Source organism: Pelophylax lessonae (genome assembly GCF_965119305.1).
Source record: "Pelophylax lessonae genome assembly, chromosome: 7".
Classification (NCBI taxonomy): Eukaryota; Metazoa; Chordata; class Amphibia; order Anura; family Ranidae; genus Pelophylax; species Pelophylax lessonae.
In genome coordinates, this window is record NC_138774.1 from 27,845,195 (window position 1) to 27,870,830 (window position 25,636).

At 43.8% G+C, this 25,636-nt stretch overlaps 1 protein-coding gene across 1 annotated transcript in view; it reads right to left on the reverse strand.

Moving 5' to 3' along the window:
• The window catches only part of TSPAN6 (tetraspanin 6), a 34,406-nt gene extending 18,627 nt beyond the window's left edge, over positions 1 to 15,779 (reverse strand). Inside the window, exons 1-3 of the mRNA XM_082262912.1 lie at positions 15,639 to 15,779; positions 7,852 to 7,926; positions 2,644 to 2,742 (exon numbers count right to left, since the gene is read on the reverse strand). Of these exons, the coding sequence (XP_082119038.1) occupies positions 2,644 to 2,742; positions 7,852 to 7,926; positions 15,639 to 15,650 (186 nt within the window). The 5' untranslated portion in view covers positions 15,651 to 15,779. The remainder of the gene's footprint in view (positions 1 to 2,643; positions 2,743 to 7,851; positions 7,927 to 15,638) is intronic.
• Positions 15,780 to 25,636: the final 9,857 nt, after the last annotated feature.

Genomic DNA, 25,636 nt, shown 5'->3' on the forward strand with positions numbered 1-25,636 from the left:
TATATTTTCAATCCTTTTCCATATATTTATCTTCCTCACACACTCCATAGCGCCGGTCATCCCTGTTTTTTAGTGCTAGAATTATTGCTCTCGCTCTGGCAATCGCGGCCGTACCTCACATGTGTGATTTGAACACCGTTTTCATTTGCGGGTGCGACTTACGTCTGCGTTTTCTTTCGTGCGTGAGCTCATGGTTATAAGGGACCTTTAAAAAAATGTTTTTATTTTTTTTTTATTTTAGATAAATTTATTTTTATCACAGTTTAAAAAATAAATAAAAATCTGATCACTTTTATTGCTGTCACAGTCGCTTCCGGGTTACTACATCCGAGACCCGATTAAAGCCGACTCTGGCTTTGCTCAGGTCTCCTGGTGGGATGGGGACACCTCCCGCTTGTTAGAACAGCCAAGAGGCTCTTGAGCGGCATCGGCTGTTGTGTCCCAAAAGCCAACCGCCGGCTCTAACCACTTTACGACCAGTCACTGTGCCTCTACTGCGGCACAGTGGCTCGTTCCCGTCCAGCGACGTAGACCTACGTCACTGGACTCCTCCCCCTTGTGGGTGGCGCCCGCACGCCGCCGGAGGCTCGCTGCCGCTGTTTTCAGTCACAGCGGGAGTCGGGCCAGGGGAGGAGCGGCGGTGATCACGGCTGCTCTTCCCCGATCGTCGGGGAATCTAGTTTGGAGATCCGCCCCCTTTGTTTACACAAGCGGGCGGATCTCCTAAGTGACAAACAGTGACAGATTGCAGGGTTCAGCATAGCTGAACATGCGATCTCTGTCTGTGTCACTCAGTCACCTCCCCCCACACACGTCAGTAAGCACCAGGCATACATTAACCCCTCCCTCTCCAATAAAATTAACCCCTTCACTACCAGTGTATTTTTACAGTAACAGTGCATATGTATAGCACTGATTACTGCAGTAATGTCACTGGTACCCCCAAAAGTGTCAAAAATGTCAGTCAGGGGTCCAATCTGTCCCCTGCAATGTTGCAGTGCCGCAAAAAAAAATAAAAATTGCAGATCGCCGCCATTACTCGTTAAAAAAAAAACCCACCAAAAATGACAAATCTTTCCCTTAGTTAGTAGATGCAATAACTTTTGCGCAAACCAATCAAAATACGCTTATTGCAATTTTTTTTACCAAGCATATGTAGCAGAAAACAAATTGGCCAAAAATTTTAAAAAATGTTGATTTTTACATTTTTTTGGGGGAGAATTTCATATAAAAAAAAAAATGTGAAAAATATTGTTATTTTTCAAAATTTACGCTTTTTTTTGTTGGGGGGGGGAAAAAAAAAAAAAAAAAAAAAAAAAAAAAAAAAAAAAAAAAAAATCGCACAGGTGATCAAATACCACCAAAAGAAAGCTCTGTTTGTGGGAAAAACAGGACTTTTTTTCTTTTTGTTTGGGTACGGCGTCGCACGACCGCGCAATTGTCAGCTAAATTTGCACAGTGCCGAATCGCAAAAAGTGGCCTGGACGTAAGACAGCAAAACCCTCCGGTGGTAAAGTGGCTAAAGAACGGTACCGGCTGATATCATCCCACTACAACCACTACTCTGAGCAGACGTACAGGTCATATAGCCAGACCGCCGTTCTGCCTCTCTCCGAACGATTGCCAGATTCCTGGCAGGCATTGGGTCTGTCGGACCCGCTGATTGGCTCCCGCTGTGTCAAATCCTAGCGAGAGCAGGGCATTGGCGGCGCGCGCATGCGTCCCATAGCAGAAGAGAACAATCACATATAGGTATGTGATTTTGTGCTTAAGGGCTGATGTTCTATCAGATTCTGCAACCAGAAGTGACGTTAGGACTAGAACAACTTACTGCGCATGCGCCATGCGTTCCAACATGGCCGCTATGCGTTCCAATAGCTTTCCTACTGTGACAGAACATAAAGCAGCGGCTGACATCTTCTTACACCCACGCAAGTCTTGAATTTTACATTTATTTTAGCAGTAAACTCACCTTATAGACTGAATCACAGTATTACATTTCTATTATTATTATTATAGTATAGTGAGTAACCTGCAGGTGGAAGGTGGCGGCAGCCATCTTGGTACACCCTGCATAGCTCAGCGACAAACTGATTATATCGTGAATTTGACTATTTCAGTCTACAAGGTGAGTTTACTGCTAAAATAAAATTCAGGACTTGCATGGGTGTAAGAAGATGTCCTCTGCTTCATGTTCTGTGACATTAGGAAACCTATTGGAGCGCATAGCGGCCATGTTGGAATGCATGGCGCATGCGCAGTAAGTTATTCTAGTCCGTACGTCACTTCCGGTTGCAGAATCTGATAGAACACCACCCTGCTGCAGCTAATGTACTGGGGACGGTCCTTAGGTGGTCCCCTATGGCAGGAACCAACACTATCTACACGGTAAAATGCCAGTGTGAACCAGCACTAAAAAAGGCGCAAGGAGAAAATTGCACACCGGCATAAAGTAAAATAAAAGTAGTAGTACACCATGCCGATGCACGCTTTTCCTTGTGTCAGAGAGTGAGTACGGCTCATCCATTGCAGCTCATTAGATCAGATGTAGAACTGGATTTTCCGATGCATGGTGCAGAGACGCAGTGCTGTCGCCTTCAGTCCACCCCTGTGATTGGAGGTAGCTTTAGATGAACTACTCACCGTCCTCTGAATGGTGTCCACAGCTCGGCTCTGCTCATCCCCCGTGGAGTTGTACTGCTTCAGAGCATCTATGTATCCACTTTCAAAGCTGCTCCTAATCTGGAAAGAGAAAACAGAATAAAATGAATGAGTTCAGCTCCCCCCCCCCCCCGCACACCCCCCCATGGACCATACCAGAGCAACTTTTAGGCTCCGTTCACATATAGGCGTTTCGGATGGCGGGAGGAATAGCCGCGATTCTGAACCATTGCAAGTCGCGGGACGCCCGAACGCTTCCTGTGACTTGCAATGGCACCTCGAACGCGGCGCGATTTTCCTGCAATTGTCGCCCGGTAAAGTTGCGCAAACAGAATTGCGGGACGCCTGGCGCCCAAAAGAAGTTCTTGTATGTCTTTTGGGCGTCAGGCATCCCGCGATTCTGTTTGCGATGTGTTTGAGGTGCCATTGCAAGTCACAGGAATAGTTTGGGCGTCCCGCGACTTGCAATGGTTCGGAATCGCGGGCAGAATCGCGGCAATTCTGCTCGCGATCTGAAAAGCCTATATGTGAACGGAGCCTTACAGCTCTGCTATGAGCGTGCTCAGTCTGTAACAACTTTGTCATTATTTAGGCCGCATGCACACAATGAGGTTTATTTACTAAAATTGGGGAGTGCAAAATCTGGTGCAGTTCTGCATAGCAACCAATTTGCTTCCAACTTCAAGTGATTGTAAAGTCTCATTCTTTTTTTCTTTCCATTTATCAAAAATGTAAAACATTTTTTTTGGAACAATCTAAGTGGGAAAAAAAGTGCTTATGAGTTTTTTTTTTTTACAATCCAAAAAAAAAAAAAAAATTATGGATATATATATATATATATATATATATATATATATATATATATATATATATATATATATATATATATATATATATATATAACTTATTTCTCTTAATAAAAAAATAAAAAAAAATTGCCTACATTTCTAAATTCAGGTACAAAACAACCCTAGCGCTTGGGCTCAGTTAGAAGCGTTTACAAGCATTTAAGATAAATCATGCATTTTTTTGACCAAACGCTCCTCTCTAAAAACACACAAGTGATGGTTTATTTTTCTTTGTTTTTTCAGCCTCTAAAACACTCCCCTTTAATACACATAAAAATACCTATCTGTGCATTGCCACATAAGCCAACATAGAGAGGCGGTTAGAGGCTGAAAATGTTTTTTTTTTATTTTATTCCCAGTGTGCACAAGGCCTTAAGAATAAGTAATGCATTTTTTTTTATTTTTTTTTTTGATGCAATAAAAAAAAAAAAAAAAAGTAAAAAGGAAATTTAAAAAAAAATCACCCCCCCCCCATTTTTATTAAAAAAAAATAAATAAATAATATGTAAGGAAATTTAACCCCCCCCTCACTTCCATTATTAGTTAAAAATATAAGAATGTTAAATGTAGCTAAAACATACATTTTGTTTTCTAATTTGTCCTATTTAAGAGAACCATAAAATTAGAATTCTGATACATTCCATTGAAAATTTACAAATAAAGGATTTTTTTCAATGCAACACTATAAAAAATTAAAAAACAAACAAAATGAAAGAACGGGAAAAAAAAAAAAAAGTATAAAAATATTAAGGGTCAGTAAAAAACGGAAATAAAAAAAAGTATAAATATTAAGGGTCAGTAAAAAACGGAAATAAAAAAAAAGGGCAGGATTTTTAAAAACCTTTTTTTAACTAAAGTAGAACTTAGAAAGAGTGAGAGGTATTAGAACACCTGTCAGGGTGTTACTGCTGTCTGTGCCCCCGTTAGGGAGATTCACCCTCTCTATGTCCTGTGTGAAGTTATCATTGAGCGTAAGTAAAATCCCAAACTTTGGGTTGTCACCTGAACAGGAATAGAAGGCGAATCTTCCAATGGGGACACTAGTTCTGGTGGATCCCCAGTGTGGAGGGATTGGACAGGGGTTATAGTTCTCCCTTAATATACCCAAAATAAGAAAAAAGCTTGCTTTTAGTTCTGCTTTAACGGACATACAGATGGAAGCTCCTCCCTAAGATCTGCAGATGAATAAAACAAATAGACACAAAAGTAACAGTTACTTTGTATCTCTATCTCCTGTCTGATCAATGTCTATAAACAATGTTACTTTGTATCTCTATCTCCTGTCTGATCAATGTCTATAAACAATGTTACTTTGTATCATTCTAGCGTATGTCTGATCAAGGTTTATAAACAATGTTGCTTTGCAGCTATCTCCTGTCTGATCGATGTTTATAAACACGATTACTTTGCATCTCTATCTCACTCTAAACAATGTTTATAAACACTGTCAGGCGGTCCATTATTTGCATAGCAGCTGATTCTACAGTGCCCTGAAAAAGTATTCATACCCCTTGAAATTTTCCACATTTTGTCATTTTTCGACCAAAAACGTAAATGTATTTTAATGGGATTTTATGTGATAGACCAACACAAAGCGGCACATAAATGAAGTGGAAGGAAAAAAAAACACAAAATATTTTTCAACATTTTTTCCAAATAAATATCTGAAAAATCTGGCCTGCATTTGTATTCAGCCCCCTTTACTCTGATACCCCTAACTAAAATCTAGTGGAACAATTTGCCTTCAGAGGTCACCTAATTACTAAATAGAGTCCACCTGTGTGTGATTTAATCTCAGTATAAATACAGCTTCTGTGAAGCCCTCAGAGGTTTGTTAGAGAACCTTTGCGAACAAACAGCATCATGAAGGCCAAGGAACACACCAGACAGGTCAGGGATAAAGTTGTGGAGAGGTTTAAAGCAGGGTTAGATTATGAAAAAATATCCCAAGCTTTGAACATCTCACGGAGCGCTGTTCAATCCATCATCCGAAAATGGAAAGAGTATGGCACAACTGCAACCCTACTAAGACATGGCCGTCCGCCTAAACTGACCGGCCAGGCAAGGAGAGCATTCATCAGAGAAGCAGCCAAGAGGCCCATGGGAACTCTGGAGGAGCTGCAGAGATCCACAGCTCAGGTTGGAGAATCTGTCCACAGGACAACTATTAGTCGTGCTCTCCACAAATCTGCCCTTTATGGAAGAGTGGCAAGAAGAAAGCCATAAGAAGTCCTATTTGCAGTTTGTGAGAAGCCATGTGGGGGACACAGAAAACATGTGAAAGAAGGTGCTCTGGTCAGAGGAGACCAAAATTAAACTTTTTGTCAGAAAAGCAAAACGCTATGTGTGGCAGGAAACTAAAACTGCACATCACCCTGAACACACCATCCCCACTGTGAAACATGGTGGTGGCAGCATCATGGTGTGGGGATGCTTTTCTTCAGCAGGAACAGGGAAGCTGATCAGAGTTGATGGGAAGATGGATGGAGCCAAATACAGGGAAATCCTAGAAGCAAACCTGTTAGAGTCTGCAAAAGACTTGAGACTGGGGCAGAGGTTCACCTTCCAGCAGGACAACGACCCGAAACATACAGCCAGAGCTACAATGGAATGGTTTAGATCAAAGGATATTCTTGTGTTAGAATGGCCCAGTCAAAGTCCAGACCTAAATCCAATTGAGAATCTGCGGCAAGACTTGAATATTGCTGTTGACAGACGCTCTCCATCCAATCTGACAGAGCTTGAGATATTTTGCCAAGAAGAATGGGTAAAAATGTCCCTCTCTAGATGTGCAAAGCTGGTAGAGACATCCCCAAAAAGACTTGCAGCTGTAATTGCAGGGAAAGGCGGTTCTACAAGTAATGACTCAGGGGGGTGAAAATGCAGCCACACTTTTCACATATTTGTAAAAAATGTTGAAAACCATTTATCATTTTCCTTCCACTTCACAATTATGTGCCACTTTGTGCTGGTCTACCACATAAAATCCCAATAAAATACATTTACGTTTTTGGTTGCAACGTGACAAAAAGGGGAAAATTTCCAGGGGTATGAATACTTTTTCAAGGCACTGTAAACACTGTTACTTTGTATCTCTCTATCCCATGTCTGAGCAATGTTTATAAACACTGTCAGACAGTCCATTTTTTTTTTCATAGCAGCTGCTTCTAAAACTGCTGTATTCACACAGCAACTCCCAGCTATCATTTTAAGTGCCGGTTCACACATATGCGATGCGGGAACCCTGCAAATCCACTGCGGGTTCCCGAATCGCACCTGACTCACAGGCAGTTCACACTGCCATATGCGACCTCCTGGGAGTGTCAATACAAAGTAAAAGCGGATTTCCACCCAAAAGTGGAACTTCCGCTCATTTGCTTCCTCCCCCCCTCCGGTGCCACATTTGGCATCTTTCAGGGGGGAGGGGGGGGGAACGGGTACCTGTTTTTGACGGGTACCCTTCCCCAGTTCGGGAGACGGTGCCGTCTCTTGGACATTTGGCCCCCTCCTCCTTCCCCCCACCGCCGAGCCAATCCGAATGCGAAGTAGGGACCCACCTGTGAAGCCGCAAGGCTTCACTGCCGGGTTCCCTTACCGGCAATGGTGGTGGCAGCACCCGACAGCCGACATCGACTGCGGTGCCGACATCGCTGGACTCCAGGACAGGTAAGTGTCCTAATATTAAAAGTCAGCAGCTACAGTATGTGTAGCTGCGGACTTAATTTTTGGAGAGGGGGGGGGGCGGAACTCCGCTTTAATGACACCCCCGGATTAGTTCGCATATCGCAGTGCGAACTGTCGATTGGGTATGGAATCGGACCGCACACATGGGTGTGAACAGATTCTGGTGCGAACCAAAAAAAAGGGCCCTGAGCGACTTTGGTCCGAATGCGATGCAAATTCAGCCACACAATCTGTATTCGCATCACACAGACATCGCATGTGACTTGCAGAGCAGTGCGAATCGCATGCGATGTCTGACATCGCTGAAGTGTGAACCGGCACTAACAGCCGGTAATTGTGAGGGGAAGCTGCAAAAGGACAGTATATACTACACATGCCCCGTGTGCTCTGTGACGCTGCTCAGATAAGTGTAGCATGCAGCGCCCCCAGCTGGTTAGATACACATACGTGAATGGCAAAAATCCAGCCAGCCATTCTATGAGTGGGCCGAGGTCCTGCCATCATCAGAGCAGCAGGACAACTAAACAAATTAATAATATTTCTGCATAACTGTATCGGCCGAATGTTCCTTGTACAGTATATATCTCCATGGACCAGTAAGAGGAAACCATTGCTGCCAGATATAAGGGACCACTCCTAAAAGGAAATGTGTGCTTACCTCATGCCTGAACACCAGTCCTACAATGGCAGCAATCAGCTCAATCAGGAAGATGAGAGACAAGAACATCGCATACTAAAAGAAAAAGAACATAAAACACACATAATAAATGTCATAGCGAGATAAGATGGCAATTTAGATTATTCTACATGCAATAACCCCATGCAGCCAATCTCCAAATCCTGAAGTCAGCTTCTTTAAAGAATTACATTCTAGTCTCTGCACTTCGCTTTTTTTTGATGCCAGTTTTGAAAATATTCAAATTTTCAAAATTACCGCTTGACCTCTGGAAGATTTACCCCCCTTCAGGACCAGGCCATTTTTTTGTGATACGGCTCTGCGTTGTTTTAACTGACAATTGTGTAGTCATACAATGCTGTACCCAAATACAATTGATGTCATTTTTTCCTCACAAATAGAGATTTCTTTTGGTTGTATTTGATCACCTCTGTGGTTTCACACTATAAAACAAAAACGGGCCAACACATTTGAAAAAAAAAAACAAAAACAAAAACTAAAAACAATATTTTTTACTTTCTGCTATAAAACATATCCAATAAAAAAATAAACAAAAATTTCGTCATAGGTTTAGGCCACACAGGAAATAACAGAGGCTCCAACATGGGAATGTACAGAAGAGAGGAGGAAAACGAGCGCGACGAGCAAGAGCGCGCGCGAGGAGAAAGAGAGCGAGAGCGCGCGAGGAGAAAGAGAGAGCGAGAGAGCGCGAGGAGAAAGAGAGAGCGAGAGAGCGCGAGGAGAAAGAGAGAGCGAGAGAGCGCGAGGAGAAAGAGAGAGCGAGAGAGCGCGAGGAGAAAGAGAGAGCGAGAGAGCGCGAGGAGAAAGAGAGAGCGAGAGAGCGCGAGGAGAAAGAGAGAGCGAGAGCGCGAGGAGAAAGAGAGAGCGAGAGCGCGAGGAGAAAGAGCGAGCGAGAGCGCGAGGAGAAAGAGCGAGCGAGAGAGCGAGGAGAAAGAGAGAGCGAGAGAGCGAGGAGAAAGAGAGAGCGAGGAGAAAGAGAGAGCGAGAGAGCGAGAGAGCGAGAGCGAGAGGAGAAAGAGAGAGCGAGAGCGCGAGGAGAAAGAGAGAGCGAGAGCGCGAGGAGAAAGAGAGAGCGAGAGCGCGAGGAGAAAGAGAGAGCGAGAGCGCGAGGAGAAAGAGAGAGAAAGAGAGCGAGAGCGCGAGGAGAAAGAGAGAGCGAGAAGAAAGAGAGAGCGAGAGAGCGAGAAGAAAGAGAGAGCGAGAGAGCGAGGAGAAAGAGAGAGCGAGAGAGCGAGGAGAAAGAGAGAGCGAGAGAGCGAGGAGAAAGAGAGAGCGAGAGAGCGAGGAGAAAGAGAGAGCGAGAGCGCGAGGAGAAAGAGAGAGAAAGAGAGCGAGAGCGCGAGGAGAAAGAGAGAGCGAGAAGAAAGAGAGAGCGAGAGAGCGAGAAGAAAGAGAGAGCGAGAGAGCGAGGAGAAAGAGAGAGCGAGAGAGCGAGGAGAAAGAGAGAGCGAGAGAGCGAGGAGAAAGAGAGAGCGAGAGCGAGGAGAAAGAGAGAGCGAGAGCGAGGAGAAAGAGAGAGCGAGAGAGCGAGGAGAAAGAGAGAGCGAGAGAGCGAGGAGAAAGAGAGAGCGAGAGAGCGAGGAGAAAGAGAGAGCGAGAGAGCGAGGTGAAAGAGAAAGAGAGAGGAGGAAAGGGGGTGGAGAGAGGAGGAAAGGGGGTGGAGAGAGGAGGAAAGGGGGTGGAGAGAGGAGGAAAGGGGGTGGAGAGAGGAGGAAAGGGGGTGGAGAGAGGAGGAAAGGGGGTGGAGAGAGGAGGAAAGGGGGTGGAGAGAGGAGGAAAGGGGGTGGAGAGAGGAGGAAAGGGGGTGGAGAGAGGAGGAAAGGGGGTGGAGAGAGGAGGAAAAAGGGGTGGAGAGAGGAGGAAAAAGGGGTGGAGAGAGGAGGGAGAGCGCACAATCCACACCTTCTGACTCTCTCCTCTCTGCTGTCACCACTTCTGTAGGGACAGAACTTGTACTTAGGGAGGGGTGTAGTGATAGGTGGGAGGATGGGGATTTGGGGGGGGAAGGGTTGTGGTAGTGTGGCGATTTTATTTTTTTTTGGGGGGGGGGGGGGGTGAGAATTGTGCTAGTAGTACCACGTGCCAAAATGCACATTTTCCCACACCGCACAAAAATACACTTTTGCCTTTTGCAGACACACGCGAGTTCCATTTTATTGGCACCCCCACGCATCCAGCAAATGCACTGCTAACACGCATAGTACCGCAATACCATGTGTTTTGCTGCTGTGCAATTTTAAAATCATCCCGGCACCTTTCTGCGTGTTGCACATGCATGGAGCAGCTTGTAAAAAAATTTGATGTGCGAGAGTGAAAAAAAAAAAAGCGCACGTGCTCGTATGCACCTCCTGGTGTGAACCAAGGAGCCCTCAGACTGGTGTGCCCCGGGATTGTGCGCAAATATACATATTACACATATACACAGTTGGCAGTAAACCTCAGGGATTACAGAAATCATACAGACGCAGTATGTGACTAGAGTTAATAAATAGCTACTTTACAAGGTCGTCGTCTTAAAAATAGAAAAAAAAAACAAGTAAGCCCGCAGCAATGCCGTTCATTTATCTGGTGAAGCGCAAATGGCAGGAATGTAGAATTTCAAGCCTGGCGTGTTGTAGATTTCCGTGTTTCCACCCGTTGTCTGCACACATCAGAGGCGGCATTCACTACTACACATCTCTTAGATTGTAAGCTCTAAGGAGCAGGGCCCTCTGCTTCCTTCTGTATTAAATTATATTCTAACTCTACTGTCTGCCCCCATGTTGTAAAGCGCTGCGCAAACTGTTGGCGCTATACAAATCCTGTATAATAACAATATTTTATACACCAATGTTATGTGGCCCTTCCTCCAAATAACTGAGCTGTTGATAATACATCATACAAAGATTTTTTAGATAATTGCTTGCTTCTTTGTGATAGCAGTTTGGGGAATGCAATGATCATGCAAGGCCTGCTTTACTGAATATAGGAATGCCTTTATTGCCTGGAGTGCAGCTTTAAAGTTCCAGCCGGTTCCAACCGCCTAAAAGCCGACATTTAACCACTTAAAGCAGTGGTATCCCCACAAAAAAAAAACCCTGCATGACAATGGCATAATGAGCTAGTATGCATCGCATACTAGCACATTATGAAATACTTACCTTAGAACGAAGCCCTGACACGGTCGCCCGGACAGCGCTGAGGGAGCGGACATATTCCCTCGGCTCCGGCGCTGTGAGTGGCCAGAGCTGCGATGACGTCATCCCGCGCACATGCGCCCTCGGTTCCAGCCCAAAGCTCTGAAGTTCCGGCAAGGTATGCTAGGCCTTCAGAGAACATGCCCCACTGCGATTACGTCACTCCCACGCATGCACGCGGGAGTTCACTTTCCGGCATGGAACTCTGAAGGTCCGGCAAGAGTGCATGAGCATTATGGGAAATTAAGTTCCAAAACATCTGGGGTGCCAAAGTTCGCCATCACTGCCTTAGAACAAAGTCCTCCCGTGGTGAAATGGAGAGCCCCCGATCTTTCTTCCAGGTTTGCGCGCTCCATCAGTGTAATTGGCCGGAGCCACGATGACGTCATCCCGCGTGATGACATCATCCCGCGCACGTGTGCAGGATCCCTCGGTTCCAGAGCAAAGCTCTGAAGTTCCGGCAAGGTATGCCAGGCCTTCAGAGAACATGTGTCAGTGATCTCACCGGCTGCATGCAGGGTGAATATCTCATTTTACCTATAGGGAAGCTTTATTATAGGCTTACCTGTAGGTAAAGATAAAGCAGGCTTTACTACCGCTTAAGGCTACGTTCACATGTAGGCGTTTTGGGGCGTTTTTCAGCTCTAAGGATCAGCTCAAAAAACACCCAACAAGTCAAATCCTATTCATTTCAATGGCCCCTGTTCACATCGGAGCGTTCTGAAGCCTTCAGCAAAACGCCCGACGCTCCAAAAAGTACATGAGCTTCTTTTTGGGCAGATTACATTAAGTCTATGGGGCAAAAACGCCTGTAAACGCTGGAAAGGCGATATAGAGCGCTTTACCCTAGTCAAAACGCCTGAAAAACACCTATAAAATAGCAACGCCTAGATGTGAACGTAGCCTTAACGTCCACCCCATAGCAGTTTTACTGCTACAGGGCAACACCTATATATGTACAAATACACGCAATTCCGCACTTCTGCCTGCAGAGGGGGTGCATGGGCTGCTTCTGCTGTGTATATTCACAGCAGAAGCTGATCTGTGGGTGCCGGGCTCTCAATGTCCTCCGGCACCTGCCAATCATCGGCAATACAGAGAACTGAGATATGTAAACAAGGCAAATCTAAGCTCTGACATGGGGGGGGGGGGGGGGGGGGGGGGAATCGATTGTGTGATCGACTAGAATCCATCTCTTCCCCTAGTGAAAGCACCTCGCACAGTACACAAACACAGGTTACGCAAACCCTTTGATCGCCCTAAATGTTTAACCCCTTCTCAGCCAGTGTCATTAGCATTGATCACTGTATTAGCCTCACTGGTTCCCACAAAGTGTCACAAATGTCAGTTAGTGTCCAATTGTCTGCCGCAATATCATGCAAGATGTCGCTGTTTGCTGTCATTACTACTATAAAATAAATAAAAAATCCAGTATATATCCCATAGTTTGTAGACGCAATAACGCTTACTGGGATTTTTTTTTTTTTTTTTAAACCAAAAAATATGTACATATTGGCCTAAATTTATGAAGAAATTTTTTTTTTTTTTTTTTTTTTTACATTTATTGGATGTTTTATAGCAGAAAGTAAAAAAAAATGTTTTTGTTCAACTTTTTAAAATTTTTTTGTTTATAGCTCTAAAAAAAAAAAAAAAATAAAAAAAAAATAAAAAAATAATAGAAAAACGCAGTGGTGATCAAATGCCACTAAAAGAAAGTTATATTTGTGGGGAAAAAAAATGTTGTTGGGCAGTGCTGCATGAATGCACAGTTGTTGATTAAAATAATGCAGGGCAGTATCTTACTGGGACTTTTTTTTTTAACCAAAAAATATGTAGCAGAATACATATTGGCATAAATGTATGAAGAAATTTGTTTTTTTTTGTTTTTTTTTTTTTTTTACATTTATTGGATATTTTATAGCAGAAAATAAAAATTTTTTTTTTTTTAACTTTTAAAAACATTTTTGTTTATAGCGCTAAAAATAAAATGCAGTGGTGATCAAATACCACTAAAAGAAAGTTAGATTTGTGGGAAAAAAATGTTGTTGGGCAGTGCTGCATGTCTGCGCAGTTGATTAAAATAATGCAGGGCAGTATCTTACTGGGATTTTTTTTAACCCAAAAATATGTAGCAAAATAATATTGGCCTAAATATATGAAGATTTTTTTTTTTAATTTATTGGATGTTTTATAGCAGAAAATAAAATGGTTTTGTTCAACTTTTTAAAAATGTTTTGTTTATAGCGCTAAAAAAAAAAAAAAAAAAAAAAAAAAAAACGCAGTAGTGATCAAATACCACTAAAAGAAAGTTAGATTTGTGGGAAAAATGAATTTGGAGGGTACGGTGCTGCATGACTGCGCAATCGTTGGTTAAAATAATGCAGGGCAGTATCTTACTGGGATTTTTTTTTTTTAACCAAAAAATATGTAGCAGAATACATATTGGCCTAAATGTATGAAGAAATGTGTTTGTTTTTTTTACATTTATTAGATATTTTATAGCAGAAAATAAAATGTTTTTGTTCAACTTTTTAAAATTTTTTTTGTTTATAGCGCTAAAAATAAAAAAAAAAAATAAAATAAAAAAACGCAGTGGTGATCAAATACCACTATAAGAAAGTTATATTTGTGGGAAAAGTTTTTTGTTGGGTAGTGCTGCATGACTGCGCAATTGTTGATTAAAATAATGCAGGGCAGTATCTTACTAGGATTTTTTTTTTTTTTAACCCAAAAATATGTAGCAGAATAATATTGGCCAAAATATATGAAGAATTTTTATTTTTTTTTAATTTATTGGATGTTTTATAGTAGAAAATAGTTTTTGTTTAACTTTTTAGAAATTTTTTTGTTTATAGCGCTTAAAAAAAAAAAAAAATAAATAAAAATAAAAAACACAGTGGTGATCAAATACCACTAAAAGAAAGTTATATTTGTGGGAAAAGTTTTTTGTTGGGTAGTGCTAGAGGACTGCGCAATTGTTGGCTAAAATAATGCAGGGCAGTATCTTACTAGGATTTTTTTTTTTTAACCAAAAAATATGTAGCAGAATATATATTGGCCTAAATGTATGAAGAAATTATCTTCTAGATTGTAAGCTCTAACGAGCAGGGCCCTCTGATTCATCCTGTATTGAATTGTACTGTAACTGTATTGTCTTCCCTCACATTGTAAAGCACTGCGCAAACTGTTGGTGATATATAAATCCTGTATAATAATTCGATTTTTTTTTTTTTTTAACATTTATTGGATGTTTTATAGCATAAAAAAAAAAATGTTTTTTGTTCAACTTTTTAAATCTTATATATATATATATATATATATATATATATATATATATATATATATATATATATATATATATATATATATATATATATATAAATAAATAAATATAAAAAAAAAGATTTAAAAAGTTGAACAAAAAAACATTTTTTTTTTTTTTTTAACATTTACTGGATGTTTTATAGCATAAAAAAAAATGGTTTATGTTCAACTTTTTAAATCTTTTTTATACAAGTTATATTATATATATATATATATATATATATATATATATATATATATATCTAAAAAAAGAAAAAAAACGCAGTGGTGATCAAATACCACTTAAAGAAAGATCTATTTCTATTTGTGGGGAAAAATTTTTTTTTTTGGGTATGGTCACATGACTGCGCAATTGTCAGTTAAAATAACGCAGGGTAGTATCTCAAAAAAAAAAAAAAAAAAATGGCCTGGTCATGAAGGGGGGTAAATCTTTCCTAGGTCAAGTGGGTATCCTGCTTATAGATTGTAAGCTCTTCTGAGCAGGGCCCTCTTAATCCTCTTGTATTTTATTGTATTGTAACTGTACTGTCTCCCCTTTATATTGTAAAGCGTTGTGTAAACTGCTGGCGCTATATTAATCCTGAATAATAATAATATAGGTCTTCCCTGGTTCTTCCTTATTCTCTCTCGCTCCTCCCCCCCCCCCCCCCCCCCCAATCAACATGCTAATTACATTTTTAAATAAAACCTTTCAGTTTTAATTACATACGTTATTTTAGAATCTGTGACATCACCAGCAGCTCTCTGTGCATCTCTATGCAATGCATGCAGAACATAGTAGGTGGGAAGGGCTGGCTGTACATAGCTACCTGGAAACATCCCAGCATCCTGCCTCAGTACTCCTCTCAAGGGCCTTCAATCCTGATGCAAGCAGTCACAGTGGGCAGTTTCTGAGCATTACATGAAAGAACACATACCTGCTACCATTTAAATGAGCATGCTCTTGTTTATCTGTGCTGTCTGCTCATCAGTTGCTTGATTCTACTTTACCAGAGTGGAATATAGTAACTATTTAGCAAATTGCTCAGCTAACCTCTGCAGCACCCAGTGGCCAGTGGGGAGGAGGAGGATGTATATCTAAAAGGATGCCATATAGGTGTTCTTTCACATAATGCTTTTAAGAGAAGACCTGAGGTAGAGTGCTGTGATGTTTACTAGAGACTGCCAGCCCCCTCCAACTAAATTTGGTGTAAGGATCACCAGACAGATCAAAAAAAGCAAAGTGAAAATAATAAAACAACATCTTACCAGTTTCAGCATCCAGGTGCTGGCCCGACAGGTGGCAAAGCAGCCGAAGGTGCCCAGGAGGATAATGACGGCTCCGGTGCCGATGAGGACATAGGGCACGTTGGTGGCATTTTCGTTGAGAATTGAGAAATAGACTTCCAGGCTGACTTTCCCCCAAACACCCACCGTGAGCAGGATGACGCCGGTGATCTGCGGACACAAGAGGGCGACACTGAGAACATGTGCAATCCAGGAGACCAAAACCAATAGAGAAGAAGGAATCAGATTACTAAGAGAGAGAGGAGACCCCATCACTCTCCAGCCACCTACATCCCAGAATAAAAGGAAACCCCATCCCCCCGCTTGTTATCATTTAAAATTCTGGAGCCTAAACTCTCTTCTCTTGGCTTTAACCTCTTCCTGCCTAATAGTAAAAAACAGTTAAATACTAATGGTGGCCATACACTAGCAGAAAAATCGTTAGAAAACCTATAACGACGATCACTTTAATTTGGGAACAAAAAAAAAAAAAAAATAGCAAACAAGCACTATAGTGTATACAATTGCTAATAATGACACTGGCAGGGTAGGGGTTAACCTAGGGGTGATCAAAGGGTTAAGTGTATGCCTAGGTGGTGCTTTATAACTGTATGGGGGTGTGGCTTGTGAAATGAACACAGAGACCGGGGTTCCTATATAGAAGGATTAAAGGTGGTCTGTGATCATTCCAGGGAGAAGAACGGTCGGCTGTGTTTACAACAGCAGACCTCCCTCAGCGGCAAGCGATCGCGGGTGCCTGGCGGCAAGTTACGGCCGCCGGTCCCGTGGATCGGCATTCCCCGCTGCCTAGTAGAGGCGGGAGCACATTCCCTGCGCTCGCCCCCCCCCCCCCCCCCAACTCCACTCTCACAACCAACGTGCCCGTACTTCATTTCGCGCAGCTGGGCCAGCCTGCGGCAGACGGTCAGCAAGTGGTTAAGAGCCGGTTCACACATATGCGATGTCAGACATCACATGAGATTCGGAACGCACTGCTCTGCAAATCACATGCGATGTCTGTGCGATGCAAATTCAGCCATACAGATTTTGTGTGGCTGAATTTGCATGGGATTTAGACACAACCCGAACAAGACCCTTTTTTTGGGTCCGCACCAGAATCGGATGGCATGGTGGTTCACACAAAGTCGCGGCAAAAATCGATGGAAAATCGTGCGACTTTAAAGTCGCACAAGTGTGAAAGGGGCTGAATACAAATGCACGCCACACTGTTCACATATTTGTAAAAAAAAATGAAAAATATATGAAAACCATTTATTATTTTCCTTCCACTTCACAATTCTGTGCCACTTTGTGTCGGCCTATCACATAAAATCCCAATACAATACATTTACATTTTTGGTTGGTCATGACAAACTGTGGAAATTTCAAGGGGTATGAATACTTTTTCAAGGCACTGCAAATGTTTACTTTTGGGTTAAATATCGCTTTTAAATCAGAAGGGAAAAAAAAAGGTAAGCACAGCTTGCTCCGATCCGGACATGAAGAGGGATTGCGAATCGCACAAGTCAGCATTGCTCTGATCTGCCCGGGCACGTGATCTCTGTCCCCATACAGATATGGAATGTGACGTCTCCTCTCCTGACCCGCTCTGGCTGGTTCCTCCCAGAAGGCTCCCGTTATCAGACAGTCACCAGTCCTGGAATCTGTGCCATGCTGGACGCCTGCCAACTGCCGGATCAACAGCTGTCACATGTGAACTCTGATCCCGCCATTATCTCGGCTCTAATAACTGATACAACGCCTGCACTGCCCTTCATTATCAGCTTCTCCCTCCTGAACCCGCAGCTCACATTTCCCATAACCAATCCGGGATAGATCTTCCATCGTACGCCCGCAAAACGCCAACCATTCCACTCCATTCCTTCCTTGCTTGGTAAAGCAAGGAGCACATGGACATGTCACAGGACAATGCAATATCATCACTTCCCAAGCTGGCCAGGAAATAAATGCTACTTTGTAGCAACAATTTGCAATAAAGCCCAGATTTTAGTTAACCACTTCAGCCCCGGAGGATTTGGCTGCTCAAAGACCAGGGCCTATTTTGCGATTCGGCACTGCGTAAATTTAACGGACAATTGCGCGGTCGTGCGGCGCTGTACCCAAATTAAATTGACGTCTTTTTTTCCACAAACAGAGCTTTCTTTTGGTGGTATTTGATCACCTGTGCGACTTTTAGGTTTTGCGCTATAAACAAAAAAAAGAGCGACAATTTTGAAAAAATAGCAATATTTTTCACATTTTTTTTTTATATGAAATTCTCAAAAAAAAATGTAAAAGTCAATTTTTTTTTTTAACATTTTAGGCCAATTTGTTTTCTGCTACATATTTTGGTAAAAAAAAAAAAAAATTGCAATAAGCGTATTTTGATTGGCTTGCGCAAAAGTTATTGCGCTTACTAACTACGGGAAAGATTTATGTAATTTTTTTTTTTAACTAGTGATTGTGGCGATCTGCGATTTTTTTTGCGGGACTGCGACATTGCGGCGGACAGATCGGACCCCTGACTGACATTTTTGACACTTTTGGGGGGTACCAGTGACATTACTACAGTAATCAGTGCTATATATATGCACTGTTACTGTAAAAATGACACTGGCAGGGAAGGGGTTAACTTTATTGGTAATCAGTGGGTTAAATGTATCCCTAGGGGCGTGATTGTAACTGTGGGGGGGCGTGGCTTGTGATGTAACCACAGAGACATACGATCCTACATAGCAGGATCGCATAGCCTCTGTACTTACACCAGTGAGAATGACAGACGGTTGTGTTTAGATCAGCCGTCTGCCTTTCCCCCTCTCCTGTGGGAGATCGCGAGTGGCCGGCGGACATCGGAGCCGCCGGTCACACGCGCGGGGATGTTACTGAACGAGCGGGGCAGGAGCGCGCCTCCAACAGCGCGGGCTCGCCCCCTACAGGATCCTGGGCGAGCGACATAGTACTACGTCGCTTTGCCCAGGAGCGGATGACTGCCGCAGTAAATATACTTGTGGCGGTCGGCAAGTGGTTAAAGTATTCATACCCCTTGAAATTTTCCAAATTTTGTCATGTTAGAACCAAAAACGTAAATGTATTTTATTGGGATTTTATGTGATAGACCAGTAATAGCGAACCTTGGCACCCCCAGATGTTTTGGAACTACATTTCCCATGATGCTCAGCTACACTATAGAGTGCATGACCATCATGGGAAATGTAGTTCAAAACATCTGAGTTGCCAAGTAGGGATTGACCGATATCTATTTTTCGTTGCGGATACCGATATTTTGGCCATCGCCTATCGGTATTGGCCGAAATTTTGTACATCCAATGTCAGGGTCCGAGAATAGTCTTCTCCTCCAATCATTAGGTGGTGATGCTCATGTATGCAATGGAAGTTTACAACCACTTTAAGGCAGTGGCGGCTGAATAAAATTTTGGAGGGGTGGGCGGCGGCAAAACCAACAGCCACCCCCCCCCGTGCCGCGGGACGGCCGGCAATCTGCTCTACCACCCCTCCCTCCTTCCTCTCCCCTCCCGGGACAGATGGCTGGCTGCTCAGCCGGACAGCCAGCATCCTTACCTGCTCCTTCCCTGAGCGCCGCTGTGAGTCTCTTCGGCCGTATGTCCCTCCCTCTTCCTGGCCAGTAAAATCACGTCTCTTTCTAGCCAATCAGGAAAGGGGTCTCACGACCTGCTTTCTGATTGGCTGGGAGGAGAGTCAGTGTGATAATAACTGGGTGGGCTCAGGGCGCAGTGCTCTGCGCCCCGAGCCCACCCTTTTCTGAAGCCTATTAGAGCCTTTGGCTCTAATCATGTGCTTCAAAAAAAAAAAAAAAAAATGCCCCATTGGAATCCATGCGTCCGGCGCTCTGCATGTAGATTAGGGGGATGGACGCATGGATGGGGAGGGGCGACGCCACTGCGCCCCCAATGGACAGGCCGCCCCTGCTTTAAGGCTTTATAACCACCATAAGCAGCCAGAGATTAATTGATTTCCCCATCAACACAGTCCGTGAATGATTTTAACGGTTCCATTATAACAAATTAGAGAAGACTCGTCATGCGACTTTGACCTTTCAAGTCGCACTGGTGTGAACCAGAGCTTACATTCACTTTCATTAAAGCACACGGCATGATATGCAAATGACTCATCAACTTCCATTTGAAATCCTATAACCAAAATAAGAGGTTGGGTTAATACTTATGCGATTGCAGACATCGCATGTGATTCGCACTGCATTCCTGTGCACATCACATGCGATACCTGTGGGATGCTTATTCAGCCATACAGTTTGTATGGCTGAAATCGCATCAAAATGGTGCAGGACCCATTTTTTGGGCCTGCACTGGAATCAGATCGCATGAGTACTCCAACCCATGCGATCCTATTCCATAGTTCTGCAAATTGATTTGGGGGTGTCATTAATTTTATAGTGACACCCGCAGCGGTTCGCAGAGCGCAGTGTGAACTGCCTACGATTTAGGCTCGGTTCACACTTGTGCGATGCGGGAATGCTGGGAATATGCAGCCTGTTCCCGCATCACATCCGCACATCTGTCAGTTCACACTGCCATATGCGATATGCAGGGGGTGTCAATTAAATGTTAACGACATCCCCAGTTTGATCGCATATCGCAGTGCGATCTGACAGTTGGCACAGGATTGGATCGCACTAGTGTGAACCACTGTGCAATCAGATTCTGAGGCGGCTCAAAAAATGCCTCATGTGCGTGTTTGGTTTGGATGCAGTGCGAATTCAGCCATACAAAGTGTATGGCTGAACTCGCATCCGCACATCAGATCGCATGTAATGAAGGAGCAGTGCGCTCCGAATTACATGCGATCTCGCAAACCGCAATAATGTGAACCGGCACTTAGATGCGATATGGGAACCCGCACAGAAAGTCGCAGTGGTTTCCCCATCACACAAGTGTGAACCCAGCCTAAGTGCCGGGTCAGACATCGCATGTGATTCGCACCGCACTTCTCAGCAAATCACATGCGATGCATACAGTTTGCAGGGCTCGACAATCCCCGGGCGCCAGGTCGCATTTGCGACTAGAATTAGCGACCTGGCGCCTGGGGTGCCCTGCAGAAGGTGTCCTGTCATTTTGCACGGACTTCCGCGCACGGAGTGCACGGACTTCCGCGCCGTCCGAAAATTGAGGCCCCGACTTTTCGGCCTACTTGAGATTAGATTAGAGAGGCTTCCAATGGGGAACTGGCGCCCTCTTGTGGTGGCCGGGAGTAATGACTGTTGTAATGACTGTTTCCACTGCCTATTTGTTCTTAATGCAATTACCATCTCCCTGTCCAGTTAGTTACCTTTGACAGGGAGTGTGGTTATTTATTATTAATTTAATTTATTTTTTAAATGTAAAAAAAAAAAAAAAAAAATCTTTTTTTCCCCTATTAAAAAATGTTATATATATATATATATATATAATCTTTTTTTTTTCCTCATCGCCGTGCCACAGCCGAAGGCCCCTTTCACACAGGCTGTCTGATCAGGTCCGCCTGTCAGTTTTTCATTCTCCTCTATTGAGCAGTAATCTTACCGGCATCTGATCCTGTCCGCCAAAAGCAGACGGATGGTGGTTCTATTTTCTATCCATCCCGTGGATCGGATCAGATGGCATCGGATGATGAGAGACAGTCTGTTTCCATCCAATTGCGCTATAGAGGAGAGTGGGGTTCTAGTCGTATTTATGTGTAAATTTAGTATCCGTTTTATTAAATAAAGCTTGGTTGTTAGTTTAAAAAAAAAAAAAAAAATGGCTCCTAACTTTTTTAGCTGGCTCCTAGTTTTCAGGAAAATTTGTCAAGCCCTGCAGATTGTATGTATGTGGCTGAATTTGCATTGCAAGCCGTGCAGGACCCCTTTTTTTTGGTCCGCACCAGAATGTGTTTGCATGGGTGTTCACACCCATGCGATCCGATTCCTGTCTGAATTGACAGTTTGCACTGTGATATGCAATCTGAGGGTGTCCTTAACTATGTATTGACACCCCGAGCGATTTGCATGTGGCAGTGTAAACTGCCTGCCAGTCGAGTGCGATGCGGGAACCCGCAGTGGATTCGCAGGGTTCCCGCATTGCATACGTGTGAAACGAACTAAGTCCCAGTTCACATAACAGATAGACATTGCATGTGATTCGGAGCGCACTGCTCTGAAAATCGCATGCAATGTCTATGCAATGCTAATTCAGCCATGCAGATTGTATGGCTGAATTCGCATTGCATTCAGACAACCCGCACAGTACCCTTTTTTGGGTAATCACCAGAATCAGATCGCATGAGTGTTTACACCTATGCGATCCGATTCCTGTCCAAGCTGACAGTTCGCACTGCGATAGGCGAACTAATCTGGGGGTGTCATTAACTTTGTATTGACACCCCCTGCGATTTGCATATAGCAGTGTGAACTGCCTGCGAGTCAGGAGCGATGCGAGAACCCGCAGTGGATTCGCATTGTTCCCGCATCGCACCAATGTGAACCGGCACTAAAGTAGCAACAAAGCAGAAATGTAGAAGTCAAGCCAAACATTTTCTTCAGGTGAATGTTACAATGTTACACTTTGCAATGTTCACTTCCACAGCACAGAATAAATCGCACACGTTACTTACCCAACTGATACAATCCCAGTCAAGGTACAGCAAAAAGAATAGAGAGAAGAGTTAACTGGCTGACCTTTATCTACCAGCAAGAAACAAAACTATACAAAGTCCTACCAATAATCAATAAAAGTAGCGCAGGCGTCCCAATCCAACAGACCAATGCATGTACAAACACATGGAAAATGAATAAAAATTTGTTTAAGAAAAGGAAAATGCTGCAAGTGAGCATTTCTTTTCCAATATTATTGTTAAAGCGGAGTTCCGGGCACAAAAACGATATTTTTTTTTTGTGCCCCTCCGCTAGGTACACCTCACCTGAAAAGGAATTGGATAGTTATTTTTTTTTTTACTTACCTTGCAATTGAAGATCGTAAATACTCACCTCAGGGTACTTCCTCCCTCGGCGCCGCGGCTCACCCCGTCACTTCCTGTCTCGCTATGATTCCTGGGAGCTGAACGTCATCGCTCCCAGGAATCAATGCGACGGCACCGGCCCCGCTCGTCATTTCCGGGCGACGCCGCATTCCCCTGCTAAACAGCTTCTGGGCATGCCCAGAAGCTGTTTAGGAATGCGGCGCCGCGCCGGAAGTGACGAGAGGGGCCGGTGAAGGCGCATTCTGGGAGAAGAAGACGCGGAAGAAGACGCAGAAGAGGGCCGCGCCAGCTTCAGCTGCCCACAACAGAGATGGCAACGCTGGAGAAGAAATTTTCTAAGTAAGTATTTCTTCTAAAAGGTAAGTGCGAACCGGGACAGATCAGAGGTTAGCCATTGTGGAATGTACTAGCCCTGACTGTCCCGGGGGTATGTTTAGTAAAAAATGATATCTGTGCCCGGAACTCCGCTTTAAGGGAATTTCAAATCAAAGACAAAAAACACATAAAGTAACAGAACTGGAGTGCAGTCATAGGCAATTTTATGAAAAGAAGAAAAAAAAAAAAAAAAAAACACACACACACCACACACAAAAACAACAACAACAACAGCAAAAAAAAAAAAAAAAAAACACACACACACAAAGTTACAGTACTGCAGTGCAGATATAGGCAATATCATGAAAAAAAAAAAAAAAAAAAACACACACAAAAATAAAAAACGCACAAATAAACACACCAAAAAAAAAAAAAAAAAAAAAAAAAAAAAAACAGACAGGCAATATCATGAAAAAAACCCAAAAACACACAACACAAACAAAAAACAAAAAACAAAAAGATAGGCAATAGCATGACTAAGGCTGCATTCACATGTCAGCGTTTGGATCGCGGGCAGAACCGCCGCGGTTCCGCCCGCGATCCGGAGATTATTGCAAATCGCGGGACGCCTAGCGCTGCCCGTTGATTTGCAATAGCCCCCCAAACGCCGAGCGATGTTGCCGCGATTTCCGCCTGCCGAATCGCGGCAACATCGCGCAAACAAAATCGCGGGACGCAATACGCTCCAAAGAAGCTCTTGTACTTCTTTAGAGCGTATTGCGTCCCGCGATTTTGTTTGCGCGATGTTGCCGCGATTCGGCAGGCGGAAATCGCGGCAACATCGCTCGGCGTTTGGGGGGCTATTGCAAATCAACGGGCAACGCTAGGCGTCCCGCGATTTGCAATAATCTCCGGATCGCGGGCGGAACCACGGCGGTTCTGCCCGCGATCCAAACGCTGACATGTGAATGCAGCCTAAGGCTAAGTTCACATGTAGGCGTTTTGGGGAGTTTTTCTGCTCTAGGATCAGCTCAAAAAAAGCCCAACAAGACAAATCCTATTCATTTCAATGGCCCCTGTTCACATATGAGCGTTTTGACGTTTTAAGCAAAACGCCCAACGCTCAAAAAAGTACATGAGCTTCTTTTCAGGCAGATTACAGGCATTTTTATTTTTTTCCATTGGTTACTAGTCAACCTAAAAACGCCTGAAAAAAACGCCCATAAAAACGCCGATGTCAACATAGCCTAAAGCCTCTTTCACACGATCGGATCTGCCTGTTTGTTATTCAGGCGGACCCGATCGGGCCACCCATTGACCTCTATGGGGAGGCGGATGTGTTTGCTGACCCACGCCTGGCATCCAACCTGACAAGATCCGCTGAAGACAAACAGATGGCGATACGTTCGCCATCCCTCCAGCGGGTCAGATCGGATGAACACAGACAGACTGTTCATTTTCATCCGATCTCTCAGAGGAGAGCGGGGACTCCGTCAGGTCCCTCTCTGCACAGTGAGCGGAGACAGAGCTGTCATCTGCCTGCACAGCGGGGATCAACAGAGCGATCTCCCACTGAGCAAGCGGAGTCCGTGTAAATGGATCCACCCCATGTGAAATGGGCCTTAAACATATTTGACTCAGAGAAATCAAACCGCAGACAAAATGAGGATCAACAACGCAACAAAATCAGACATAAGGCATCAGTCAGCAAAGTACTGTAACCCCTTGCCCTCCGGAAGATTTACCCCCCTTACTGACCAGGCCGTTGTTTTGCGATACGTTACTGCGTTACATTTAAGCCCCGTACATACGTACTAATCGTCGGACGAACGATCGGCCGTCTTTTGTCCCCGGGCTGTCCTGTCCGCTGAAAAGTGCAAAAGACTGCACACGAATTTTGTCGGCCAACAACAGCCGACTGCAGAAGTGATGTCATGTGATGGTTAACTTTCCTTGTCTTTTTTCTTTTCTGAGCATGCCCAGTCTTGCAAATCTGCTGATTGTTGGCCGAAATCGGTACTGACTGGCGAACAATCGGCCGTTCTGGTGTTGGCCAACAAAAATTTTAATGCTTGCACGACAGATTCTGTTCGGCTGAAAATGCGCTGTCGGCTGTCGGAAGCATCATACTAACAAGCCTACAATCGGCTGATCGGTCGTCAGCCGAATATTTACGGCCGACGATCGGTACGTGTGTATGGGGCTTTAGTGACAATTGCGCAGTTGCGTGCCACTGTACACAAACAAAATTTTTTTTTTCTTCGCAAATAGAGCTTTCTTTTGGTGGTATATGATCGCCTCTGCAGGTTTTTTTTTTTTATTTATTTTTTTTGTGCTATAAACAAAAGACTGACAAGGGGCACTAGTACTTCCACTGACACCAATGACGGGACACTATTCCTCCCACTGACACCAATGATGGGACACTATTCCTCCCACTGACACCAATGATGGGACACTATTCCTCCCACTGACACCAATGACGGGGCACTATTCCTCCCACTGACACCAATGACGGGACACTATTCCTCCCACTGACATCAATGACGGGGCACTATTCCTCCCACTGATACCAATGACGGGACACTATTCCTCCCACTGACACCAATGACGGGACACTATTCCTCCCACTGACACCAATGACGGGGCACTATTCCTCCCACTGATACCAA